Genomic DNA, 26,257 nt, shown 5'->3' with positions numbered 1-26,257 from the left:
TTTTATCCTAATTTACTGGCTGCATTTCCCTCTCTTTTCCCACTGGCTGAGATACTTGAGAGGTACAGACTTCCTGAAATGCCTAATATAGACCCCCTCCTAATGTGTTCCTACCCCATTTTTCTTTTTTCTAAATCCAGAGATATAGCACAGTCTTGAATGAGTAACAGTCTGTGTCAATAAGTGGAATTCCTATGGAATTCATGGTTCCCCCAATTGCTTCTTTCACCTCTCCGTATCTTGCCTTATCTACCATCAAGCCCACAGCTTGTTTGTAAAGATACCTCCTTCTCATTCTTTTCAGGATGGAGCATTCAAACCGTAGACATGAGCAAAAGCACCCCTGCTAAAGCAAGCAAATGTTGAAGTAGCTGTGATCCAGTGAGAAGCTTGAACAGAAAGAGATGAGAGTAATGAAGACCCTTTGCCCACAGAGGAAAACAGAAAGATCTCTGTTCTCAGAGATGATCTCAGAAATAGATGAAGAGAACCTTTGCTTCTGAACAGCTCATCCTTAAACTTGTACCCCAATACCTAAAGATTGAGCCCTCAAAAACAGTTGCGGGGGAAGCTGTAAGTTGAGGGGAAGGACTTTCACATAGCAACAAATTTCCATCTCCTGGGCGACTGCTTCACTGTGACATAAAAAGCCAAGAGAGAACTGTTTCTTGTGAAGAAGTCTCCATGGCATGGCAGGAGAGACTCCTCTCCCAAAGCAAACTGAAGACTATTTTAGAGGTGGTAAACTGACTGAAAGTTCCAGGTTTTGTCTCTTAATGTTGTCAGTGGGAAAGGAAAGAAGAGTTGAGGGGAGGAGAAGTGTTTTGAAAGTTTATTCTGATTCTTATTATTCTTCTTTTAGTTCTGTTAATAAAGTTTTCTTTATACTCTTAAAAGTTTTGAGCCTGCTCTTGCCCTTCTCCTAATTGTTATCTCACAGCAGAAAATGAGTAAATAATTCTAGTGAGTGCACTGGCGTTGGGCCAGCACTCAACCCACCATATTAAATTGGTGCCGTGACTTGGAATAGCAAACCAAAACTGCTACACTTCATTGATGTTTCCACCTGGTTGAACCAAAACTGCTACACCAAGCAAGGCAAAAATACAGTGAACTGTTGCATTGTGTTTTTATTTTGAAGGTTATTGTTTGATTTGTCCTTTTGGGGTTTTTCTCCCCCTGATTTTAGAGGGACACAGACCTGCCTTTGTTATTCACTTGAGCCAGGTGTTGGTTTATCTCTTTGCTACTTAGCTACTTTTCTGCCAAGTTTCAAACCCCTTACTCCCACATCCAGTTGTTAACCCCTCCTGTCCCAAATAGTTTTCCTCCCTTGTATTCCCTGCCTTGTGTTCCACCCACAGTTCTTACATTGTATCCTCCCTTGAGACCTGCCCCCCTTTATAAGCTGCTGTTTGCCCCCAGCTCCTTGCCTGGGACCCCGAGACTCAGGGAGTGTAACATAAAATAAAGTAACCCAGTGCCACCCCAGGCCTGTGATGCTGCTGTGGTCTTTTTGTTCCGTGCTGTGCCTCCCCTGGTAGCTGGAATTCTGCGGAGCGCCGAAACAGGGGGACTGTCTCCCCCCCACTGTCACCATCTAGCCGGGGACAGCGACAGTGAACAACTCTGCTTAGGCCCAGAACTGGATAACAGAAGATTCAGATAGACTGATTGTAGCATCCTCAAACACTCTATGTGGTCGAGCACCTTTTCCCCATGTTCTCCACATGAGCCATGCCACCAAGCGAGCATTCCTACAAAAAGAGAGAAGTTAGACACTTTCCTGGAGAGCATGTGTCCTGTCCCACTCTAAAAGGGGGAGTTGGGGAGAATTCTTTTTGTTAGATTTCTCGGATGAAAATAAAGCACCAAAGCAGCAAATATTATATCTGAGAACTGTTTATTGATATGGAAAGATGTGAAAAATGCATATTTTATGATTGGCTTTTTGCAAATATTAAAATGAATATTATATGTGTTATGTTAGAAAGTTATGCTGTATTAATTTTCTTAAGTAGAGTGATAAATATAGCTTTAAGTTATAACATAATGTTGAAATAGAAACTATGCTATGTAAGATACTTTATCTTAAAGAGAGGACTCGCACCGAGATAGCAGCCAAAGGACACCTAAATCTTTCAGAGAAAAAGAATTTATTGCTCTCTTATCAGAAGAAACTAACTCTTCCCGCCTCGCTCAGCTCTGAAGACGCCATTAGGATTAAGAGGAAGAATTTGACACTGACCAGACAGAATCCTTTGTTTGAATGGAATTTATGCATCGTGTATAAGATGTATGAATATGCAACAGGTTATTGTTTTTAAGGGTACATCCTCTGTTAACGTGTGTCCTTTTTCAGGCTTATTTTGCCCAGAAAAGGGTACCCTAACTGTCCGTAACTCTTTGCTTTTATTGTCTTGTATTGTCCTAATTGTCCAAATTTTTATTAGTCTAATTATATTACTATTTTTAGAACCATTTTATTACTATTGAACTTTTAAAATTTTAAAAACAAGTGATTGGCGTGTTTCACACTTATGGTAGCAGAGGATGTTTAATACCCCGCTGCTGGTACTTTAGGAGAGTCAGAGTGGGGAAGGCGCACCCTGCCCAATTTGGCAGCCTCGCTCTGTTTCCCCTGGTGTGACCTAACAGACCCAGGTTAGATCCGTGGACAAAAGGAGGCAATAAAACAAAGAAAAGGGAAAAAGGCTCGCTACAACCTGGTAATTAGCCCCCTAAGACTTGTAGTGGGCACAAAGAACCTGGAAAGAAAAAAAGAAAAAAGGATTGCTAAGTACTTTTTGGGGGAGCAGGTACAGGGGGATGAATGTATGTGTTATCCCAGATCTGCTACGTGAGTGATGAGTCTCCCATGCAGAGTTTTTGTCTTTTCACAAGAAAAGTAGCCAGTAAAGAGACGAAGCGAGAGATAAAAGAAGTGAGACAATCCCCTGGGGTAACTGGGACTGAGTTTCAGAGAGGGGTTGGATCCCTCGGAGGGAGGGAGCAGAGTTTCCTAGCCCAATCCACTAGGGAACGGGAAAAAGGGGCCCCTAAAAATTCTGCGGGATTGAGGGATAAGAGTGCCCAAGAGCATCCAGAATTAAAACCTGCTGGGTTGAGGGATTAACATTCCAAGAACATCCAGGTTTGAGCAAAATTCTGCCGGATTGAGGATATGCCCAAGAGCATCCAGGGTTGGACAACACAGCCAAAAAAAATAAAATGCCCAGGAGCATCTGCAGTTGTACTACAACGCTGGATTGAGGGATAAAAAAACATGCCCAAGAGCATCTGGGGTTGGACAACAAAGCTGGGTGGAGGGATATCCAAGACCACCGGGAGTGGCCAGTAACACCTAAAATTGTAATAGGTGATTTGAAAGTAAAAGGTACCTTATTGTTGTCTTGTGTGTGTGAGAGTGAGTCACACACAAAGTCAGCCTCAACTTCCCGGGCTGGTGGGAAGGGGGGGGGGCAGTGGAAAGAGGAGGGTGTGACGCGCAAACAGGTCATTGTTCCCCTGGGGGAGTGGGGGCTGTGGTATAAGGTATAGGTGACCTGCAAACAGGCAATTGTTCTCCCGGGCATGTGGAGAGGGCCATGACTAAAGCGTGTGAGTGACATGCAGACAGCCTCACAGGTGAACTGGCACTGGAAGCGACCAGAGTCAGGGCCCTTCCAGGAGGCCCGGCGATACTGAGACACGGAGGCCAATCCCAAAGCAAGGGGGGCCACAGAGACCCGTGATTTTCTGGAGATAAGGATCCACTTTGTGTCCTGAGGGTGTGAAAGAATGTGTGAAAGTGAATGAGAAATTAAAGCGAGTGAATGTAGACGAATGAAAATGTAATGTAGATTCTGTATTTTAAGCTTCACTATATCTCCTTGGAGGGAGGTGTATGTATTGAAAAGTAGTGTGGAAAAAAAAAAAGGTTTTTAAATTTTGTGTGTGTGTCTAGTTGAAAGAAAAGTGGTATTTTGGTTGTTAGAGAAAGTGAGAAACAGAGGAAGGGGATGAATAGATAAGATCTTGAAAATGGAACAGAAAACCAGTAAGTTGGATACAGGAAAAAAAGGGGGAATAAAAGCACACTAGCAGAGATACCGCAAGATAGCACTTTGGGGGTTATGTTAGCTAACAAAAATACAACTCCTTGCAAAAGAAAAAAAAGTACAGGGTATGCAGTAGTAGATGGGAAAAACATGCAAACTATGGAAAAAGGGAAATGAACCTTAAACTAGTAAGCTCAAACTTATGAATTATAAATACTTTAAAAAGAGCACTAGAATATCTAACACAAGAGAAAGGAAATATATATACTGATTCAAGGTATGCCTTTAGAGTAGTACATACTTTAAAAGAAGAATTAAAAAGGGCAAAGATTATTTAATTCAAGAGGAAAAAGATTAGTACATGAGAAACTTATTTTAGAGGTTTTAGAGGCATTAAAATTATCTAAAAGAGATAGCTATAGTACATATTAAGGGACACCAAAAGGTAAAGACCCCAAAAATAAGAGGAAATAATTTGGCAGATCAGGAAGCTAAAGATGCAGCAAAAAATGAGGCTGAAAGAGTTAATATTAACTCCAAATGAGAAAAAATTGGAAATTCCAAAGTTTAGTGAAGCAAAGAAAAAATAATTAAACAAGATAGGAGGTGAAGAAGATAAATCAGGGAAATGAAAACTTCCTGATGGAAGAAAATTACTTCATAAAATGCTTACTAGGGAAATATTAGAAGACATGCATCAGAAAACCCACTGGGGTACTCAGGCTTTGTGTGATCATTTTTTTAAGGAACTATGGGTGCATTGGGATTTTTGGAGTAGCAAAGCAAGTAACTGAAAAATGTATAATTTGCCAAAGGATAAATAAAAAGGTGATGAAAAAAACAACATTAGGAGGTCATGAGTTAGCTCATTGACCATTTCAAAGTATCCAAGCAGAAGTTTAGATTTGTAAGGCTCTGGATTTATTTGTAAAAAAAACCTGTTTAATCCAAAAGAAAGAGAATATGTCATATGTTGGACAGGAGATTTTAGGAGAATAAAAATCTTTAAAGTGTAAGAAACCCCCAAGACAAAACAAGAAATGAAAAAGGGAAAAGGAAAGGGAGGGGAACAAGAGGAAAAAACAGAAAAAGAGTGGGATCATTTGCAGGTCTTGTCCCCACCGTTCGCAGCCGAGACGCCTGTCCCGGGTCCCGACTCACTGTCCACTTCAGCTCTGCCGGCCCCTGCCCAAACCCCAGCCCTGGCCCCACCAGTGAATTTGTCTGCCCCGGTCCCGGCCGCCTTGTCCGCGGCGGCCCTAACAGCCATGCCTGGGTTCCCTCCTGCTGCATGGTCTATGACCACTGCACCAGTGGTCCCGTCGGTCCCAGCTGTCCCATCCCCGACTGCTTCCCCCACTGCCCAATCCCTGGTTGCCCTGCCTGTACCAGCTGCGTTGGGCACCGTCGCTGCTGCTTTGCCGCCGCTGGGAGCCGCCGACTCAACTGCCATTAAAAACGTGCAGGCCGTCCGCGCTCCTGTCTGGTATACCCTGGAAATGATCCCTCCTCCAGCGGTTCCGGCCACAGACCATGCCTACATCCCACACTTGAAGGACCGAGCCTCGGTGGGATATCCTCCCTTCATGCACCATCCTGCCCTGAGCTCCAATCCCTTGGTAACCACAGCTCCGGCTGTTCAGGGAAACTCTCTCTTTCTAGAGGAAGCACCTTATCAACACTAGGAGATCAGTTAAAAGGCAGCCTTCTCCAAATTCTTTCTCAAAACACCGGAGAAAGGCTATAGAAGATAAAAAAGGAAAAGAGTTAGATGAATGGATTGGTTTATTTCCGTTAAGAGAAGTTCCCATAGGAGGGGGTGGAACAGAGTTTGTAAATGCCCCTTTGACTTCTTCTGAGATCAGAAGTTTTAAGAAATAAATCTAAGGTGTTATGAGTAAAATAAAGGGTTTACCCATTTTTTTTTTAAAGGTTGCAGAGTTACAAGTTGAGCTGGGAGCTAGCTGCTGGCAGAGTTCTTTGTTAACTTCATGTTGTAATCACCTGTTAAGAGTCGGTCGTTAACTCTCTATTGTTGAGAATTCCCCTTTTTGTCAAGCACCACCCTGCCTGCGGCCAGGTGGATGGCCCTTCTTGGACAGTGAAAGGAGGGGACATCGGAGGACATGCAAAATATCCTCAGACCCAGAATGCAACAAGAGAGGACCCCCCACCAAACCCAGGAAAAGACCCCTAAAGCAACGAGCCAGCACAGACTTAGGAGATCGAGGTGATGTCTGGGCATGAGGAAAAAGGTCCAGAGCCTGCAGAGATGCTGAGAACCTTTGTTGCCCCTCGCCCCAGCCAGAGAAGACCTCAGCAAGAGCCAGTACCCTGGACCCTGGACGTCAAACTGAAAAGTGGAACAAGGGGTATATTCCTACTGCTCTCGTGAGGACAGTATCCCCAGCTCTGCCTTCTAGTGGACAAAGCTGCACTTTCCTTCTACTCCGAGCCACTCCTGGAAGCGACAATGGCGTGACTGCGGACCCGTCGGGCGTCCCAACCTGAGCTGATGACTTTTAATAAAGGCATTAAAACGGAGAAAGATCTCCTGCCCTATTTAATTCAAAGGGATTTTGGAGGATCCCATGGGCACAGCTGAACAATTAGACCAATTTTTAGGTCCAAACATTTATACTTAGGAAGAGATGCAATCCATAATGAAAATAATATTTTCTCAGGAAGAGAGGCAATTAATCAGAGCAGCTGGAATAAAAGCTTGGGAAAAAGATAATCCACAGGGGCACCCCGGAGAATACAAAATGCCAACTGCACCTTCTGAGTGGGGTCAAAATAATGAGGAGGGGAGGAAACAAATGAATAACTATGGTAATTTAATAATCAAATGAATAAGAGACGCAGCACCTAGAGGGCAAAATGCTAGCAAGGTGTAGTATATGATATAGATAATTCATGTTATATAGGTGTATAAAATATTTTAAAGATCCAGCATATGCTTCTGACTACCACAAGGCGAAGGCAGAGTTCTTTTCTATTCAAACAGTTCCCCGGACATCGTCCAGATAAAATCAGGTTTTCTACTGCTCTGGCCTAGCGAAGTCTATGCAAATATTTCCCGGACATCATTCAGATAGCATCGAGTCTGTTAATGTATGAATGAGACCTTTCCTGGGCAATAAGCACCAATTTCCCAGGAATGCCAGACACTCACGAGAGCCAGCACCTGGACAAGATTGCACCGAAATCGGAGACATCCCTGTTACATGTGAAAGAAAGCTACCCGGGAAAGCTCGGAAAGCTCTGAGCCATTTGGACTTCTGGACTAACTTTTGTATATGTTTGAATCTGTATAGTCCCAGTTATACATATGAAGGGACATACAGTATTCTGCTGTCATTTCTGCCTCAGGCAGAATAAATGGTATATATGCCAGCTGCGAGAGGCAATCGGTGTGAACCGCCTCGGAGACGCTGACACTCTGTCAGATGAATCCAGGGTTCACCCAGCGCCGACTCCCAGGGTTGATGCTGTCTTAGCTGTGGTGGCTTTTCGCAATTCTATTTTTGTTGTCGATCTAATAAATTTTTATAAAATTTTTTTATAAAATTGGCTACCCATCTGATCATTTACAACAAAGGCTTTTGAGTCACAGCAGGGGAAAGAAGAGACTCCAAGTAAATGGTTAGACAGACTTAGGAGAAATATGAAACAATATTCCGGGACTGACCCTGAAACTGATGTGGGAAAAGCTTTGTTAAGGATTAACTTTGTTACTAATGCTTGGCCAGATAGTTAAGAAAAAATGAATTAGAAAATATTGAGGATTGGCATAATAGATCATTAGATGATTTATTAAAGGAAGATCAGAAAGTTTATGTTTGAAACTGAAAGCAAAACTTATGGTAGCCACCATGCGAGAAAACAATTTCCAGTAAAATCAAAACCACACAGGTATTACTCCAAAATATGAAGGTGGTAGAGATGGGGAAAAGGAAAATAATAGAACCCCAATACAAACCAAGTCTCAGGAGCATTCCAGAAATGTCTGCTTTTACTGTAGGGGCAAAGGGCATTATAGGAAAAATTGTCCTAAGCAGGTGAAAGATCTGAAAATCTTTAAAGAGATGGGCACAGAGAAGGAATAGGGAGGTCATAGGCTCTATTTTTTAGTGGACAAATACCATCTGGAGCCTGTGATAACTTTAAAAGTGGGTCCCCAAAAAGAAGAATTGGAATTTGTAGTAGACACGGGCAGAGAGAGCCTGCCCGTTAAATATTCCAAAAGGTTATAGTGTGAGCAAAGATACTGTAAAAGTAACAGGGGCAAAAGGAGAAAGTTTTACAGTGCCAGTCAGTAAAGACATGGCAATTGAGGGGGGGAAACTAAAATTTGGATGGGGGATGTCTTACTGGTCCCAGGGGCAGGTATCAGCTTATTGGGGAGAGACTTACAAGTGAAATTAGTAAGAGGGGTTATAACAGAAGATGGGGAAATGATAGCTAGAGTTTTAAAATTAGGCCAAGAGGAAAAAAAAAAGTCAACAAGGAAGTTTGGGCTGGGGAAAGAAATAGGGGAGGATTAAATATCGACCCCATAAGGGTTACAATTGAGAGAGAAGTTTGTCCCATACCTGTACGTCAGTACCCCATGTCTTTAGAAGGATGTGGAGGTTTGAAGCCAGTAATAAAAGAACTTATAAAAGATGAGACATTAGAACTTTGTATGTCTCCTCATAATACCCCTGTTCTCCCAGTAAAGAAGCCCAATAGAAACTATTCTTTTTTTTGAGAAACCAAAGTTAAAGTTAGAAAAGCTACTATATAACTTTTGAATTTTCTGGGGGGAAAAGGATTAAGGGTATCAAGAGGGAAACTGCAATTTGTAGAACCAGAGACGAAAGATTTTAGGCATTTAATAAAGAGGAGTAGCTGGAAACTCAGCCACGAGAGAATTGAAGGAATTTTATCTCTTCCCCCTCCCTCTTCGAAGAGGGCAATCAGGAAACTACTCAGATTATTATAATATTGCAGATTATGGATTGATGGGTACACACAAGTAATAAAATTTTTATATAGAAAATTAACAAAGGAAAATGATGTTAAATTAGAAGAGTTGAAATTCAAACTAGCCTAAGTACCAGCTTTAAGCTTACCCTTGTTAGATAAACCCTTTTCATTAGTACAGAAATGTAGAAAATTGAGTAGCTCACAACATTTTAGTTCAGGAGTGGGGAGGAGTAAAGAGACTAGTAGCTTATTTATCAAAGATGTTGGATCCAGTAAGCCACAGTTGGCCAGTATCTATAACAGCTACTGCAATCCTAGTAAAAGAAAGTTGCAAGCTTACTTTTGGAAGTAAACTAGTTGTGTGTCCACCTTGTACAGTCTGAGGTGTTTTGAATCAAAGGAAAGAGAAAATGATAAGGAAAAAAAAAAAGAAAGTAAGAAGAGAAGAAAGATAGAAGTTGAAAAAGGGAGGTGGTTAGCAAACTCTGGGATGTTGGAATGTAGAGTGATTGGAGTGATGATGTCTTGGTGCTGGAGGAAAACACGAGTGGTGAATGCAGTTTTTGCATGAAGGGCAGGGAAGCGTCTTAACGCATGGTTGTTAGGAGGTTGTTCAATGCCAAACTGGCGTCCAGAAAAGGTTTAGCAGAACGGGCTCTCCTTGAAGGGAAAAGAGGATAAGTTAACTAAGGAAATAAGAATGTCAGGAGCACCTGGGCACGCCAAATTTGGGGTTGTCAAAGTTGGGAGGTGTTTGACCGCTCCTGTACGAGCGGTGGGGTGTCAGGGGCTGCAGCAGGGACTGATTCATGAAGGTGACCCGGGAGCAGTGCTGGGAGCAGATTACACAGGTTTGCTGGGCAGAAGCAGGCTGGCTCAGTGGCAGAACTGCAGGGGTGGCTCCCAGGCTATTGGGGTCCCGAGCTGAGGATGGCAGCATCAGCCCTGGCAAGTGGGTCGAGAAAGAGAGACAAAGAAAGAGAAAAAGAGAGAGAGGGCAAAAGGGACCCAAGGCATGCCCCCAGGGTCCCCATGCCTGTGGCTGTAAGTAAGGGGTTTTTTTTGATTTGTTTGTTGCTAAAAAGGTTTTGTTCTGAAAAATGGGTCTGTAAGACTAAAATAATTAAATGTTGCCCAAAAAGTAAAAAGGAATAGATGTGATTCATCTCACATTAAAATCAGCCTGGCCTTTCTTGTTTAATTAATTGTAGCTCACAGAAAGAAGAATTTGCCTCTGCAGCTATTAGCACAGCTGGATACAAGAAGAAGAGGTGGTTGTGGAGAAAGCTTTTAGCTAAACCCAGAAAGTTTTGAAGAAAGCTAATGGTAAAAGTTAATGCAGTGTTGTCTTTCTTTTCTCACTGTACTATTAAGAAGTCCTTTCCAGGTACTACTGAAGCAGCAATCCGAACCACAGAAAGAGGGTGAATTCATGCCAGCAAAATCAAAGGACTTGTGAAGGAACCTGAGGAATGGACTATCACACCTAAACTGGGTGATAGCAAATTGACTTTCAAACGGGGACTGGGTGGTAATGGTTTGGGAAGACCCAAATGATCCAAGGAATGTACAAAGAATAATACCTAATTAAGAAATAAGGGAAAGCTCACATCACTGGTTTCAAGCACTGCCTGAATAAAACATCTCCTTGGGGAGAAATACTTCAGACAGAAGGATCAGGACTGTTTTGGTCAAAGAATTCTTATATTCTGACCTTAGCCTGTGAATTGTACAGGGGAGAGGGGGAATTACCATCTCCATCAGTGCCATACTGTATACTTTATATAATTAATCCCAATACTGGACATGCCAGCTGGGTTATAAGTAAATGCTTGAATTGTGGGAATAATTAGTATTGTAGTTCACAAAATTTATGCTCTTGTTGCAAGAAGTGTTAAAGAAAGAGCTTTGTTTTGTGGTTGGGAATTGTTAGTGCCTGTTGAATGGGAGATACCTGAGGAACAGTAAGAAACCACAGTTACGGGGTGTCAAAAACAATTTGCCTGGAAATTAGCCAAGAGAAGGTGACAAGGAAATAGAGGGCAAGTCCAGATTGGGCTCTATATTCGCCACCAAGAAGATCAAATACGCCTGCTGTGGGTTGCAGCCTCACAGGCATGGGAGGTGGTAGTATAAGCCATACTGGACCTCTGTTGTTCCTGTTTCTGTCACTCATTTGTTGTCTTTTCCCTTTTGGGATACCAGCAAGATCGTGTCACAAATGCTACAGAAAGCATCACATAGAAAGAAACCAAAGTTCCTCTTTTATTACACACAGCTATGTCAACAGCCAGTGTTATAACCCATCCAAAATAAGAACCTGTAGGCAAAACGGACAAAATTATTGGATTGCAAGAAACTTATGAAAAAGTGGTAATAGATTTGGAATTGAATGTCCAAACGGAGAGAGATGGATTTGTTTTACATTTAATCTTAAAGATACAGTTCAGGATTTGGTAAAAAAACAACTAGTAAACAAAAAGGTAAAAACAGCATAGCAATCTTACTCTGTACTGACCCCAAATGATATGTTGAATTTTATTACAAGACTCCAAGCAGTTATAGAAACGATAACAAATAAAGCTGCTCAGGCATTGGAATTAATACTGAACCAGCAAAGCCAAACAAAAACTGTAGTGTATCAGAATAGGTTGGCTTTGGACTATTTATTGGCTAAAGAAGGGGGTGTTTGTGGAAAGTTTAATATATCAGATTGTTGAAAATTGATGACCACAGAAAAGTCATTCTAGAAAAAGCAAAAGAAATCAAAGAAAAAAAATAAAATAACCCAGGTACCAGTCCAAAAATTAGGAAACAATATTAAAACCTACCTGGTGGGGTAATGTATTAGAAGAAATAGAGATTTTTCCTTTTATGTGTTACAACTGTTTTGATATTTCTTCCTTGTGTAATCCCCTGTTTTATTTTGCCAGCATAGTCCAGAAGATGCAAGTAGACAAGAAATATTGCTCAAGCCAAATGATTTACAAAGAATAAGTGGGGACATTGTGAAAAATGTGTATTTTATGATTGGCTTTTCGCAAATATTAAAATTAATATTATATGTGTTATGTTAGAAAGTTATGCTCTATTATTTTCTTAAGTAATGTGTTAAATATAGTTTAGGTTATAACATAATGTTAAAACAGGTACTATGTATGTGAGATACTTTTTTTAAAGATAGGACTTGTACTGAAATAGCAGCCACAGGACACCTAAATCTTTCAGAGAAAAAGAATTTATTGCTCTCTTGTCAGAAGAAACTAACTTCTTCCCGCCTCGCTCAGCCCTGAAGATGCCATTAGGATTAAGAGGAAGAAGTTGACACTGACCAGACAGAATCCTTTGTTTGAATGGAATTTATGCATAATGTATGAGATGTATGAATATGCAACAGGCTGTTGCTTTTAAGGATCAATCCTCTGTTAACTGTGTGTCCTTTTTTGGGCTTATTTTGCCCAGAAAGAGGTATCCGGACTGTCCATAACTCTTTTTTTTTTGTCTCAAATTGTCCTAATCACAATTTTTCAAATTTTTATTACTATTTTTATATCAATTTTATTACTATTAAACTTTTAGAATTTTAAAAACAAGAGATTGGTGTTTTTCACAAAAGATAAGTGTTCCAACCAAAGGGGAATAGAAAAGAGATCAGAGGGGGGAAAGAGAGATGGAGAGAGAAACAGAAGACAGGAACAGCTTTGCCACTGGGACCCCAAGGCACCCTGTTGGGTGCAGGCAGCAGCTGTTCCACTGGGGAAACAGTGGAGCACTCTTTCCCCAGTGGAACAGCTGTCGTGGCAATGAACTGCCTCAGGGAAGCAGCAAAGCAGAGCAGATTGACAGGTGCGGGGAGGGAAGCAGGACTGCAGGGAGGAAAAGGCAGGGGGGAGGGGGACCAAGCTGGAAAAATGCCCCCTGTTGTGGTGGAGTTAACTGCTTTTATGTGCTAAGGCTCCTCCCATAGCCTGATTTCCTGGGCATTTTTTCCCAGGCATCCAGGAGTCTGTCCCCCTGGCAAAGGGGGAGGAGGTCACTCGCAGCCCAATCGCAAAGGCATTCTCTCCCCTGATTGGCTGCCAGGTGAGGTCTCCCCAGTGACTGGGCTCCCCTTCATTTTCTACCTCCTTAACATATGATACGTGTTAAGGCTCCCAGCACGTGTACAGCCCCTATAGTAATTTTTCACCTCATGTATAACATATGTTGAGGTATAAATAAAAACTGTGAGAAAGAACCGCTCACTTTTAAAATTTTAAAGGTTTATTAAACCTTAACAACAATACAACAAAAGGACTAAATAAGGAAAAATTGCAGCGCTGGGAGCTCCCCCTGTGACTACCAGCCATGCATGGCTCGTCTTCAAAATGGATGCTCCCCCTTTTATATCTCTAGCCCCTCCTAGAGTCCTGTCAATCAACTCCTTCCTTGCTGTCCAGTGGTGGAGTTCACTTTCTTCTACCTTGATTGGAGGTCAGGTATTGCTATAGTAACAAGCCAACCCTCCTAAATGCCCCAGCTACCAAGGCCATCCCGTGATAACAATGGGGGGGGGGGGGGATGGGGAGGACATATTACAGTAACATAACTATACATCTACAAAACTTCTCTTAACATACATATAATGTTCACCCCTTAGTTGTGAGAGCCAACCATTTCATTACGCATCTATAACAAAAAATCAAATCGGTCCCTCTCAGCACAGTGTTGCACTCACAGCACTCACCCTTCTCTGTCTTTTTGAGGCAACAGGTGTTTGGAGGTGTTTTGCAGCTTCTTATGAAATTGGGTGAAATCTATTTTTTCAGGCTGCAAGTCCCATGTTGAACCACTAGGAAAGAAAAATGGGAAAAAACAAACAAAGAAAGTTGACTACTAATTAAACACCACTGAGCTGAAGAGCAGAGGGCACATAGGAGCCTACAGGCAAGGAAGGCTGGTATTTCACAAAGCACCACTCCCTGCTGCAGAACGCATGGATGCAGGCCTCCAACCTTCATACTTCTGTTCATACTTCTGTGTCCTTTCTTTTAATTTTTTCTCTTTTTTTTTTTTTTTTGAGATGCTGAGCTCCTGTTGCTTGATCTAAACCCCGAGTTTTGTAAAATGATGCAGCGTGATCCAGCACGCACCTTGCAAACTATACTTGCTCTCTATATAAAGGGGGTATTGCAACAGGTAGTGGTCTGGTCCATGCAATGGAGATGTTCTCTCTGGTCCTGCACAACCTGCTCCAATGGCCTGGAGTAAGTGCCAGGTGGGAACTCAGCCCCCACAGATTCTTGCAGTGCTCCAGGCACAGAGAGAGAGATGCATAAAACTGGACAGAAAACATATCTCACTGCTTTCTCCATGTTGAAGCATGAGTTGAAGAACTCTTTCCAGTAGCTGCAAAGCCAACACATAATCACACCTCCATTTAATAGAAGAAGAGTAAAAACCTGAAGCAGTAGTTCAAAACTGCCTCAAGTCTTGCCTGTGCAGCTCTTGGATGATTACAAGTAATTGAATCAGTATCAGTTTCAGATGTTTGGACTGCAAATCCATTCAGAAGCTTCTCCAAAGCACATAGGACACTTTAAGTAGATTGACTGTGCTTAGTGCTGCAGGTTAAATTGGGATGGAGGGGAGGAGGAGCAGTGATGCGAGTACTGGCAGGGTACTCACTGGTGCTTGGGTATTAGCAGGATGGATACGCAGGCAAAGGCTGAGGCCACAGTTCATCTCTCTCTTAAAGCATTTTAAAACTGACTTACCTGAAGGAGTCAAAGGTGTTGGCAGCCCAGATGTCTGTGTCCAGCATGTCAAGGGAGCTCTCCTTGTTGCCATTCTAGGAGGGAGGGAAAGGGAGTTACTCACCAGAAGGCACAAAGTGCTATCCGAACCATAACACTGCCTGGCACAGCCTCTCCCACTGCCAGCTGCTTAAGTGTTCCAACTCTGCATGTGGGCTCCTCGGCTCCTATGTGAATCCATACTCACTGCAATGCAGAGTCCCCTTGCCCACTGCAAAAGTGCACCAATGAAGGCAAGAAGTGAGAGTTACAGCCTTGAGGACACAAAGCTGTAGACAGCATGGAGCAGATAATTTATAGGCTCAGCTCTGATTCCTGCCCCACTACCCATAACCTTCAAACCCACTAAGGTCCAGTGGGTGCAGTGCCATTCCAGTCATAAAGACACAGCTTCAGAGTCACAGACCCATTGAGGTGGGAAGGAACCTCTGAAGCTCATTTTGTCCAGCCCTCCTGCTCAAGCAGTATCAGCTAATATAGAATAGTTTGGGTTGGAAGGGACCTTTAAAGGTCACCTAGTCAAATCAGGTGCCTAAGACCACATCCATATGGCTTTTGAATATTTCTAAGGATGGAGATGCTCTTTCCCAGCAGCTATCAGAGCCTGTTGTCGCCAATAAGGATGGGGAAAGTCATCCTGTTTCTTCAAGGAGTCATGGCATCATGACTTCTCCTTGCTCTAAAAACAGGCAGGGAACATTGGAACCATGCACTGTGCCACCTCTGCCATGCACACTAGCAAATGGGTTCAAATGGTTATTCTGGTACGCATTCTACCAACACTAAGGTGAAGACCTTACACTCATCCTTCAAGGCCTCTTTACAGTCATCAGCCCTCACATATCCTCCCTGCAGAAAGAGGGCTGCCCTCTCTACCCTTTACAGGGGAAGAAGTAAAGCAGATCAGATTTTACAATTCAAGACCATTCAAGAAATCAAACAACTCAGACTTAAAAAGGATAGAAACACAAATGCATCACAAAAAGGGAATCCCATATTACCAGTTCCCCCCCTCCCATTTCTTATGTATTTTCAGATTATTCATAATCTTGAACATATTCAGATTATTGAAGTATTTCAGCACAAATAGACCCAATCTGGTGAAACATTCTGGAGAGGGTGGCTTCCATATACTCCCTAATGTATAATTTATATAATTTTAAAATATTGTTAATAATAACCAAAACAGTAAAAACTCAAAAATGCGACTGTTTCATAATGAAGTCCCAGACCTTAATCTGCCTATAAAGTGAATAATCTTTTCCGAATGAGCAGGATGCACATTCTCAGTGAACATCACAGATAGTTTCACTTCACAGCCATTCCCAGTACAATCAATTTAGACACCAGATACTCCAAACAAAGTCATATTGTTCCCCTTTTTTTGGTCTCCTCAACGGGGTTTTTGGACTATGACTTTAACTTCCAGGGATCTGCAGGTTAACATGTCTTCATAAAGAAACAAAACATGAGAAATGTGAAAAATGCCAATCACTTGTTTTAAAAATTTTAAAGGTTTAATAATATTAAAATAGTTATAAGAATAGTAATACAATTAGAGTAATGATAATTTGGACAATTTGAATTAGGACAATATGAGACAAAAAAACCAAAGAGTTACGGACCTCCAGGTACCCTTTTCTGGGCAGCACAAGCCTGAAAAAGAACACCCGTTAACAAAGGATTAAACCTTAAAAACAATAGCCTGTTGCATATTCATATACTTCATACATGATGCATAAATTCCATTCAAACACAGGATTCTGACTGGTCATCGTCAACTTCTTCCTCCTAATCCTGACAGTGCCTTCAGGGTGGGAAGAAGTTTGTTTCTTCTGAGAAGAGGGCAATAAATTCTTTTTCTCTGAAAGATTTAGGTGTCTTGTGGCTGCTATCTTGCTTCAAGTCCTATCTTTAAAAAAAGTATCCTACATAGCATAGTTTCTATTTTAACATTATGTTATAACCTAAAACTATATTTAACACACTACTTAAGAGAATTAATACAGCATTACTTTCTAACACAACACATAATAGTCATTTTAATATTTACGAAAAGCCAATCATAAAATACGCATTTTTCACAAGAAATATATGAAATTCTCGTGATTGATGATGGAAAGCAAACTTTTTATTTTAGACAAATATTATTTTCTCTCACCAAGGAAGCATCCTCATGCAGTATAATGAAAATACACATGGGCGGATCTTCTTAGCCATCATCTTGCAGAGAAATCCATTTCTCTTTCTACTTCATAGTGTTATGAACAAAAAAAGGGTTACCCATTTTTTTTGGTAAAAGTTGTAGAATAAAAGTTTAACCAGATCTGGCAGAGAGGAGTGCTTTTGTTGGCTGCATGTTGTAATCACCTGTTAAGTATCAAGTCGTTAACCATCTGTGGTTGAGAATTCACTCTATTGTATCAGCATCACCCTGCTTGTGGCCAGGTGGGAGGATGGCATCCCCCCCAGATGGTAGAGGGGAGGGGACCAGGAGTTGATATGCAGGTAAGTGTAGAGCCAAAATGCAATGGGGCAAGCCCCCATTCCAAACGCAATTGATAAACCCCTAAACCAGCGAGCCAATATGGAATTCAGGGATCAAAGTGGTCTCTAGACATCAAGGGTGAGGTGAGAAGCCAGCAGAGACTCTGAAAACTTCAATGGCCCCTCACTATAACTTCAGAAGATGTTGGTTGGAGCCAGGACCCGAGACTGCCAACTCAAAATCGGGATCCAGGGGTGTGTATACCCCTGCCTGCTCTCGTGAGGATGGACCCCCAGCTCTGCCCCCTAGTGGAGAAAGCTGCATTTGCCTCCTCCTCTGAGTCACTCCAGGGAGCTGCGATGGCGAATCCGTGGATCCGTCGGGCCTCCCAACCTTGAGCTGATCACTTTTAATAAAGGCATCAAAAAGGAGAAATATCTCCTGCCCTGTTTATTTCAGCTGGGAGACTCGTCCGGGATTGCCACGCCTGAAGAGGACACCAGGACTGGGACGGCTGCCCACCCTGCAACCTCAGGGACAGCTGGCTATCAGGACCAGAGAAGATCAGCTCAGGATCAGTAACGCCGAGGAGCGCCGGATTGGTGAGAAATATACAGCAGTGGGAGTGTGATACAGAGTAGAAATTTTCCAAGTTCCAGGGTAGAAATCCATTTTGATTTAGGTTAAATGTACATCTTTTAGTTAAGCCTTGGAATCTTACCTGTTTCGTCTGAGCTCAGAAAAAATTGCTTCAGTGAAGGGCAGAGATAAGGGGGGGGGGGGAGACAAGTCAACTTGGCCTAGGAATTCTTTCTTATAACAAAAGAACTAGTGCTAAATGTCACGTGAAATCTGTAAAATGAATATGTATGAACCTATTGTGAAATGGTATGCATATGTATTTGGGGAGAAAGATAAAAAGGGGACCTGAAGATCCCAGAGGTACCCATGCCTTTTAAGGGGAGTAATCCCCGCATGCGTCCAGCGCTGCAGTAAACATACTGGCTTTACAACTTTTACAAAGTTGTAGAGTTTTTGATTTTCTCCGCAAAACATTCTAGCGAGCAAGCCAGGAGGTTCCGTCTCTGTCCCTGCAGGGCAGGAGGGATAGAGGGACCTCCTAGGCACGCCCCGGGATCTTCCCAGATGAGCGCCGCTGTCTGTTTTGCCTTCTGCAGAGACAGACAAGGACCTGCTAGCCTGCGGAGGATTCAGTATGTGTTAAGATGGCCCCCGGGGGATAGGAAGGCTGAATAAGTCACTCAGAGACGTCTGAGTGCTCAGCCTGTGCCTGCAGGCAGACCAGTCGATAGAGCGACTGAGAGGCAAGAGTTCACTGTCTGATAGAGCAGCCGCTAGCAACCCTGGGGGTGGGTTCGAGTGAACTCGTGCATGTGTGTGGTGTCTGGACAATGTATTGCTGTGTAGTTAATGCATTGTGTGTGTCTGTGATTGTGTGAGTGCATGGTGTACAAAGGGAGTATATCTACAGTGCGGGGGGGGGGTTTCTACCCGCACCTGAAGGGGCCGAGTGAGGCCTGAGGTACCAGCCGGGGCAGGCTGTGGGGCAGGGAGTGCCCTGCGGTGAAGTGGAACAAGTGGAGAAATGTTGGTCAAGATGTGTATTGAGTTTAAAGGTAGTGATTTGTGTAGATCGGGCATATTTTAACCGTGAGTATGAGCTCAGGGAGTTCCGCTACCCTTGTAGTTAGACTTTATCTCTAGAATTTTGTTGTGTGCTGTTATTTTGATTGTGTCCAGAGTGTGTGTAGACCAGAGGAAACTCGTGTGGGTAAATTCTGAAGTGTATTGTATGCTGTGTTGTGTTGAGAAAAGTGGGCACTTTGAGAGATATGCCCTTTCCCGGTGAGTTTGTGTGGTTCTTCCCCACATTGTGGTAATTTGATGCTCGAATTGTATAGTGGTGTTTGTGGAGATTTTAGGATTTTGTTTGAAACAAATGTAGCATTTTACACAGAAGAACTAGGGTATGGTGATTTATGTTTACTGTGGTAAAACGAACTAAAGGAATTCCAAGAATTCCCCCCCCCAGCAATTCCAGCCCTGACTTGTGAATTTGAGATAAGGGGGGAGAGCGGTGTGTGTCTGTGTTTGTGGGCATATCAAAGTTTATGCTGTAACAAGCACAGCCTATTGCAAGGCAGTAAAGTGAGTGTCAGTAAAAATGCTTGAATTAGATTGTGAGAGAAGAGAACTAGAAAAAACTGAGATTTTGTAAAACAGAGTTTAGATAGAAGAGATGAATGAGTTTATGAGACTTCAGTTGGTAATATAGTAAGTTTGAACTGAAAACAGCCCGCCGTAGAGGTTAAGTGATAAATGCCGAAGTGATAAATGGAATAGCCTGCAAGCAATTCCTGAGAGCTTTTGGTGCATTGAGAATCTGGCACCTTGTGTGCAATGCAGAGTTTCTGTGCCTTAAGTGTAAATTTAAGGTTCCTGATCAAGCCAATTCAGAACTTGAGATCTTAAAGCTTATGTGTAGAAGATCACATCTAATGCCTGCCACCTGAAGGTCTGTGTGTGGGAAAAACTGAGAAAAGACGACACTGTGAGGCTTGGGTAGAAACAAGATAGTATAAAGAGAAAGAGAAAATGAGAACTAACTAGAGCAAAGAGGTTCCTGAACTAGCCCCTTTGGGAGGGGCTCACTGGGAGAAAGCTGCCAGTAGGGGCGGCTCAGGAAAAAAAGGATTTATAATACCTTATTATAGTTAATGCTGTTTTAAAATAAGAAAGGAAATGAAATAAAGTCCCATATGTTGATGTAGTTTTATTTTAAGAATTCACCCAGAATGGCAGAGTAACTGTGGGTTCAGAGCTCCCTCTGACCTGCTGGTGTTAGCCCTTGAAAAAGAAAACAAAGCAAAGAGAAAGCAAATGAAACGTGTTGTTCAGCATGCAGCATAAGATAGCAATGTATGAAGTCAGAGAAAGTTTATCATACTGAAATGCAAAGCGATTACAGCTCGCAAAATAAGTACTTATAATTTATTAAAGACTCCTCCTAAAGTAAAAGAGGATAAGGAGGAATTCCCCAAAAGGGAAGAGGACTCAGGCTCCAAAGGTAAACCCATTGGCACCCATCCCCCTCCTGGCAGTTCATCCAGAACTAGGAGGTAACAAACCCCTCTTTGAGAGGCAGTGAGACCAGAAAAAGGAAAAGGGTGAAATTTTAGTTGATACAAGAGCTGTATATTCAGTTTTAAATAAAGCTTTAGTACCTGTGGAGAACCATTGTGTTATAGTGTGGGGAACAACTGACCAGTCTGAGAAGGCATACTTTTGCAAATCTTTAAAGTAACATGTGTACTTAGAAGCTTTTGTATATGCCCAATTCTCTAAACATTCTCAAATGGGGGGTTACTCTGGAGGCAAATGATATAAAGATGTTAGGCTTAACATTAACAGCCATTGAAATTAAGAAAGAAATTAGTAAAGAGATATTAGAACAAGTATTTTCAGAAGTATAGGCTTCTGCTGTACCAGGGAGGGTGAAGAATGCACCCCTTCATAGTAAAAAGGCTTAAGAAAGGAACACAACCAGTGAGAATTAAGCAGTACCCCCTGAAAAGAAGATAGGGAAGAAATCAGCCCAATAATCAATGGTACTGGATTGAGGGCTGTCAATAAGATAACAAGGAATTTATACCCTGTAGTAGCAAATCCATATACTTTACTAACTTGTTTAACACCTGAGCTAACCTGGTTTACTGTTTTAGACCTGAAAGATGCCTTCTTTTGCCTCCCTATCCACAAAGCCAGCCAGAAAATTTTTGCATTCAAATGAGAAAGCCCTGAAAGCAGTGCAAAACCCAGCTCACATAGTCCATGTGCCTTAAGACTTCAAAAGTCCCCCACTCTGTTTGGGAGCAACTTGCAAAAGATCTGGAGTCCTGAGAAGCTCCACAGGAAGAAGGAAGGCTGTTGCAGTACGTGGATGACCTTCTAGTAGCCACTCAGATGAAGGAAGCACGTGTGGCCTGGATGGTAAGCCTTTTGAATTTCCTAGGACTCCAAGGATACAGAGTATCAAAGAAAAAGGCACAGGTAGTGAAACAGAAAGTAATCTACCTGGGGTATGAGGTGAGTGCTGGGCAACGGACTCTAGGGCAGGCTCGCAAGGAAGCCATATGCCAAACCCCAAAACCCCAGACAAAACTCCGAACCTTCTTGGGCATGGCAGGGTGGTGCCGGCTGTGGGTTTATAATTATGGACTGCTCGTCAAACCCCTCTATGCTCTTATTGCCAATGGAAACAGAGATCTCCAGTGGACGAAAGAAGCCACACGGGCCTTTCACCAGCTAAAAGGAGCCCTCATGTCAGCTCCAGCCCTGGGACTTCCAGATGTAAGTAAACCCTTCTTTCTATTTTCCCATGAAAAACAAGGAATTGCCTTGGTAATACTGGCCCAGGACTTGGGTCCATACTGGAGGGCAGTTGCTTACTTCTCCAAGCAACTAGATGCAACAGCCAAAGGATGGCCAGGTGTCCTCAGAGCTGTAGCAGCAGTCGTGCTGAATATTCAGGAGGCATGCAAGTTTACCCTGGGACAAAAATGACTGTGCTAGTGTCCCATACAGTGTCCACAGTACTGGAAGTAAAGGGTGGCCATTGGCTTTCACCACAGAGGTTCCTGAAATACCAGGCCATCATGATAGAGCAAGATGATGTAGAAATAGTGGCGACTAATATTGTCAACCCAGCTTCCTTTCTCAGTGGAAATCAAGGGGAAGCAGTGCACCACGATTGCCTGGAGACCATTGAAGCTACCTACTCCAGCCGCCCAGACTTAAAGGACACTCCTTTGGACGATGCAGAGACCTGGTTCACTGACGGGAGTAGCTACGTTGCCAATGGAAAGCGACATGCTGGGTATGCAGTGACCACCTGCAGAGAGGTAATAGAATCCGGACCCTTACCAACAGGCACCTCTGCACAGAAGGCCGAGATAATTGCCCTGACCCGTGCCTTAGAAATGGCAAAAGGAAAGAAGATAAACATCTACACAGACTCGAGGTATGCATTCGGAGTCGTGCATGCACACGGAGCCATCTGGAAAGAGAGGGGACTTCTGACCTCACAGGGAAAGAACATCAAACATGCACAAGAGATCATCCAGCTATTAGAAGCAGTTCAGCTGCCTGAAAAGGTAGCAATTATGCATATCAAGGCACACCAAATAGTGAGCTCAGAATTAGAATAAAGAAATGAGCTGGTGCATAGAGAGGCAAAAGAAGCAGCAAAAGGTGAGGTAGCTATGGAAGGAGCCCTAATTCCAGATGGACAAATTTCCCTTGAAGGTAAGCCAGAATATAGTAAGAGAGATAGAAAATTAATTGAAGATCAAAAAGGGACGTATAACCAAGAAGGGTGGGCTACCATTGAAAAGAAGCTGGTAATCCCTTCCCATTTATTGTGGTCACTAGTAAGGGAAGAGCACCAGAAAGCACACTGGGGAATAGATGCCCTATACACCTACTTGATTGAAAGAATAGTTGCTAGGAATTTATATGCCACTATTACTCAGGTGACCCGACAGTGTGATCTTTGCCTCCAGACTAACCCCAAAAATGCTCCCAAGCCGAAACTCGGTCAGATTGGGAGAGTCCATGGGCCTGGACAGCAGTGGCAAATTGACTTTTCAGAACTCCCAAGGAAAGGGGGGTATCGGTATTTATTAGTATTGACAGATACATTTTCAGGGTGGCCAGAAGCATTCCCCACCAGAACTGTCAAAGCTCGAGAGGTGACCAGGGTGTTATTACAAGAAATAATACCACGCTTCGGAGTTCCAGCCACAATATCCTCGGATAGAAGATCACATTTCATTTCCAAAATAGTGCAAACACGTGGCTGGAGCTCGGAGCAGGGAGCTAGACGGGCCAGTACATAAAATACAGCCTAGAGATTATGTATATGTTAAGTCTCTTACAGAGAAAACTTTGGAACCACAGTGGGAGGGACCGTTCCAGGTGCTTCTCACCACCTTCACCGCAATCAAGATCAAAGAGCAGAATGCCTAGATCCATCACTCTCAAGTGAAAAAGGCCCCAGAAGCCCCCCCTTGGAGAGTGATATCGGGAGACAATGAACTGAGACTAAAGCTTACACGAGCAAAAATGAGTATATTGCAGTCGGGAGTGGTTCATACTTTCACTTGCAGAATTGTTTTGTATATATTTATAACTGATCTTGCTAATTTGGAATTGGAGAATACTACAATGAGTAGCTATGTTAACATCCCTATCAAATGTACATGGCAAAGCATTAAGAGACACCTATTGTCGTAAAAGTCTGCATTAAGTAAAAGAATTTACTTATTTTCTAGGAAAGGGGGGAATGAGACAGTAGAAATTTTCCAGGTTCCAGGGTAGAAATCCATTTTGATTTAGGTTAAATGTACATCTTTTAGTTAAGCCTTGGAATCTTAGCTGTTTAGTCTGAGCTCAGAAAATTGCTTCAGTGAAGAGACAGAGATAAGGGGGGGGGAGACAGGTCAACTTGGCCTAGGAATTCTTTCTGATAACAAAAGAACTAGTGCTAAATGTCACGCGATATCTGTAAAATGAATATGTATGAACCTGTTGTGAAATTGTATGCATATGTATTTGGGGAGAAAGATAAAAAGGGGACCTGAAGATCCCAGAGGTACGCATGACTTTTAAGGGGAGTAATCCCCGCATGCGTCCAGCGCTGCAATAAGCATACCGGCTTTACAACTTTTACAAAGTTGTGGAGTTTTTGATTTTCTCCGCAAAACAAGTGGGGGCGACTGAGTGGAGTATGAATGAGACGAGGACTGGCAGCTCAGATTCTCGAAGCGAGTGGGACTCCTCTGGTATTGCGGTTTCGGACTCCCACAAGGGAGCCGTCCGAGAATGGGAGGAAGTGTGTGGAATTAGTGTGAGTGAGAGCCTCCGAAGGGCGAGAGAGGGTCCCCCCTCCAGGCGTGCGGAGGAATTTTGGATGTGAGTGCCACGCAATCCAATAGTCCTGACGAGGGAAGTCAGGCAAATTGTCTCAAAAAGGATTCGAGCAAGCTCAAAGCCCTGCGGGCAAGCTAAGTCCTGACGAAGGAGTTTAGGCACAGAAAGTCCTGACGAAGGAGGTCAGGCAGAGATCTCGGCGAAGGAGGCCGGAGTTTGTTTTAAATCCTGACGAAGGAGGTCAGGCACAGATCTCGGTGAAGGAGGCTGGGGTTTGTTTTAAGTCCTGATACGTAGAGAAATTAGGCAGTTGTTTTTCCTGACGTAGGAGGTCAGGAACGAATCAGGCTCTTAGGCAGGGGTTTAGTGTTTAAAGTCCTGATAGACATAAGACCTCATATTAACTTAGGCAGTCAAGAGATCAGGCAGTTGTATAAATATAAAGTCCTGAGCATCAGGCAAATTTGGAGTTCAGTAGGGGCTGGAACTCCTCAAATGGGTACCTTCTGGTGGATTTCTCTTCAAGGAGAGGCACTTTTGTGAGTTTTTGTGTTGAGACCTGGGAAAAAATGGGAGGATGTAGTAGCAAGAAGACAGGCAAGAGGCTGAGGAATATACCTCCCCATCGTCCCTTAGAGGAACTGTTTGAGAGATGGGATTGTATAGAGGCCACGAAGGCATTAGATAAGGTTAAGATGATCCAGTACTGTGTAGAAATCTGGCCAGAATTAGAGGTGCAGGGAGGATGGCCTTGGTGTGGGACAAGGGACAAGTGGATGTGTCAGCAACTGAGTCACTATGTGACAGCTCGGGAGAATACCGATCCCGAGCAATTATTCAGAGAAGCATTGAAGAGGTATTTAAGGAAGGAAGAAGAAAGAGCAAAGGCCAAAGTTAGGATCATGGTTGCGGTAGCTATAGAAAGTGTGGGACAAGCAATTCTATTCTGCAATTCAAGGCAAAAAAAATGTGGGTGGGTCCACCACCAGGAGGAGGAATGATTCGGGAGGATTCTTAGGGGTGATGATTAGGGTTGTCAAGAGCTCTGTGTTATAGGGGACCCAATGCAACATCTAGAGGAACCCTTGGTATACTTTAGGAGACCCCTAAATGAAGGATTTGAATTTGTGGCAGATACAAGAGCAGATAAGTCCTGTCTTAACAATGTGGCAGAAGATATAGTGCAATGCCGAAAGGCATCTAGGGTTAGACAAAACAGCTGAGTGAAGAGATATCCAATAGCACCAGGATTGGCCAGTTACACCTAAATTTGTAATAAGTGATGTGAGATCAAAAAGTACCTTATTGTTTTCTTGTAGTGTGTGGGAGAGTGAAGTCACACAAAGTAGGCCTCAGCTTGCCGGGCAGGTGGAAAGTGAGGGGCAGTGGAAAGAGGAGTGCGTGACCCGCAAACCAGGCTATGGTCCCTGGGTAGGTGGGGGCTTTAGCCAAAGAGTGTGTGTATGGCCTGCAAAGATGCACTATGTGTCTTGAGAGTGTGAAGGAATGTGGGAAGGTGAATAAGAAATTGAGTGAATGTAGATGAATGAAAGTATGGGTAATGTGGATTGTGCATTTTAAGCTTTACCTGAAATCTCCTTAGAGGGAGGTGTATTGTGTTGAAAAGTAGTGTGTGAAAAAGTTTGTTTTGGGTGTAAGTGGTTAAAAAGGTAGTATTTAAGCTGTTAGTGAAATTGAGAAACAGAGGCAGAAGATGAATAGATAAGATCTTGAAAATAGAACAGAAAACTAGTAAGTTAGATGCAAAAAAAAAGAAAAAAAAAAGAAAAAAAAAAAGGCATACCAGAAGAGAACTCCCAAAACACTATCTTGGAGTTAAACAGAAATAAATATGGCTCCTTGTAAATTACAGGGTATGAAAATGTTGAGAGAAACATGCAAGCTATAGGAAAAAAGGGAAATTAACCAATTTTACATAACATTAACCCAAGAGATTTAAGTTTTAAAGAAATCATTAATGCTTATACTTG

The 26,257-nt window shown here is 42.8% G+C and overlaps 1 protein-coding gene across 2 annotated transcripts in view; it reads right to left on the bottom strand.

The window, feature by feature from the left end:
• LOC108962568 (CBP80/20-dependent translation initiation factor-like) overlaps positions 1–26,257 on the bottom strand; it is a 392,204-nt gene that overhangs the window by 284,417 nt on the left and 81,530 nt on the right. Inside the window, exons 4-6 of one of the 2 annotated variants that reach the window (XM_050986366.1) lie at positions 19,970–19,983; positions 14,789–14,862; positions 13,759–13,863 (exon numbers count right to left, since the gene is read on the bottom strand). In XM_050986366.1, the coding sequence (XP_050842323.1) occupies positions 13,759–13,863; positions 14,789–14,862; positions 19,970–19,983 (193 nt within the window). The remainder of the gene's footprint in view (positions 1–13,758; positions 13,864–14,788; positions 14,863–19,969; positions 19,984–26,257) is intronic. The other variant, XM_050986368.1, reaches the window with a different exon arrangement.

Source organism: Serinus canaria, chromosome W, assembly GCF_022539315.1.
Source record: "Serinus canaria isolate serCan28SL12 chromosome W, serCan2020, whole genome shotgun sequence".
In the NCBI taxonomy this organism is placed as follows: Eukaryota; Metazoa; Chordata; class Aves; order Passeriformes; family Fringillidae; genus Serinus; species Serinus canaria.
This window is presented reverse-complemented; position numbering and strand designations above follow the sequence as displayed.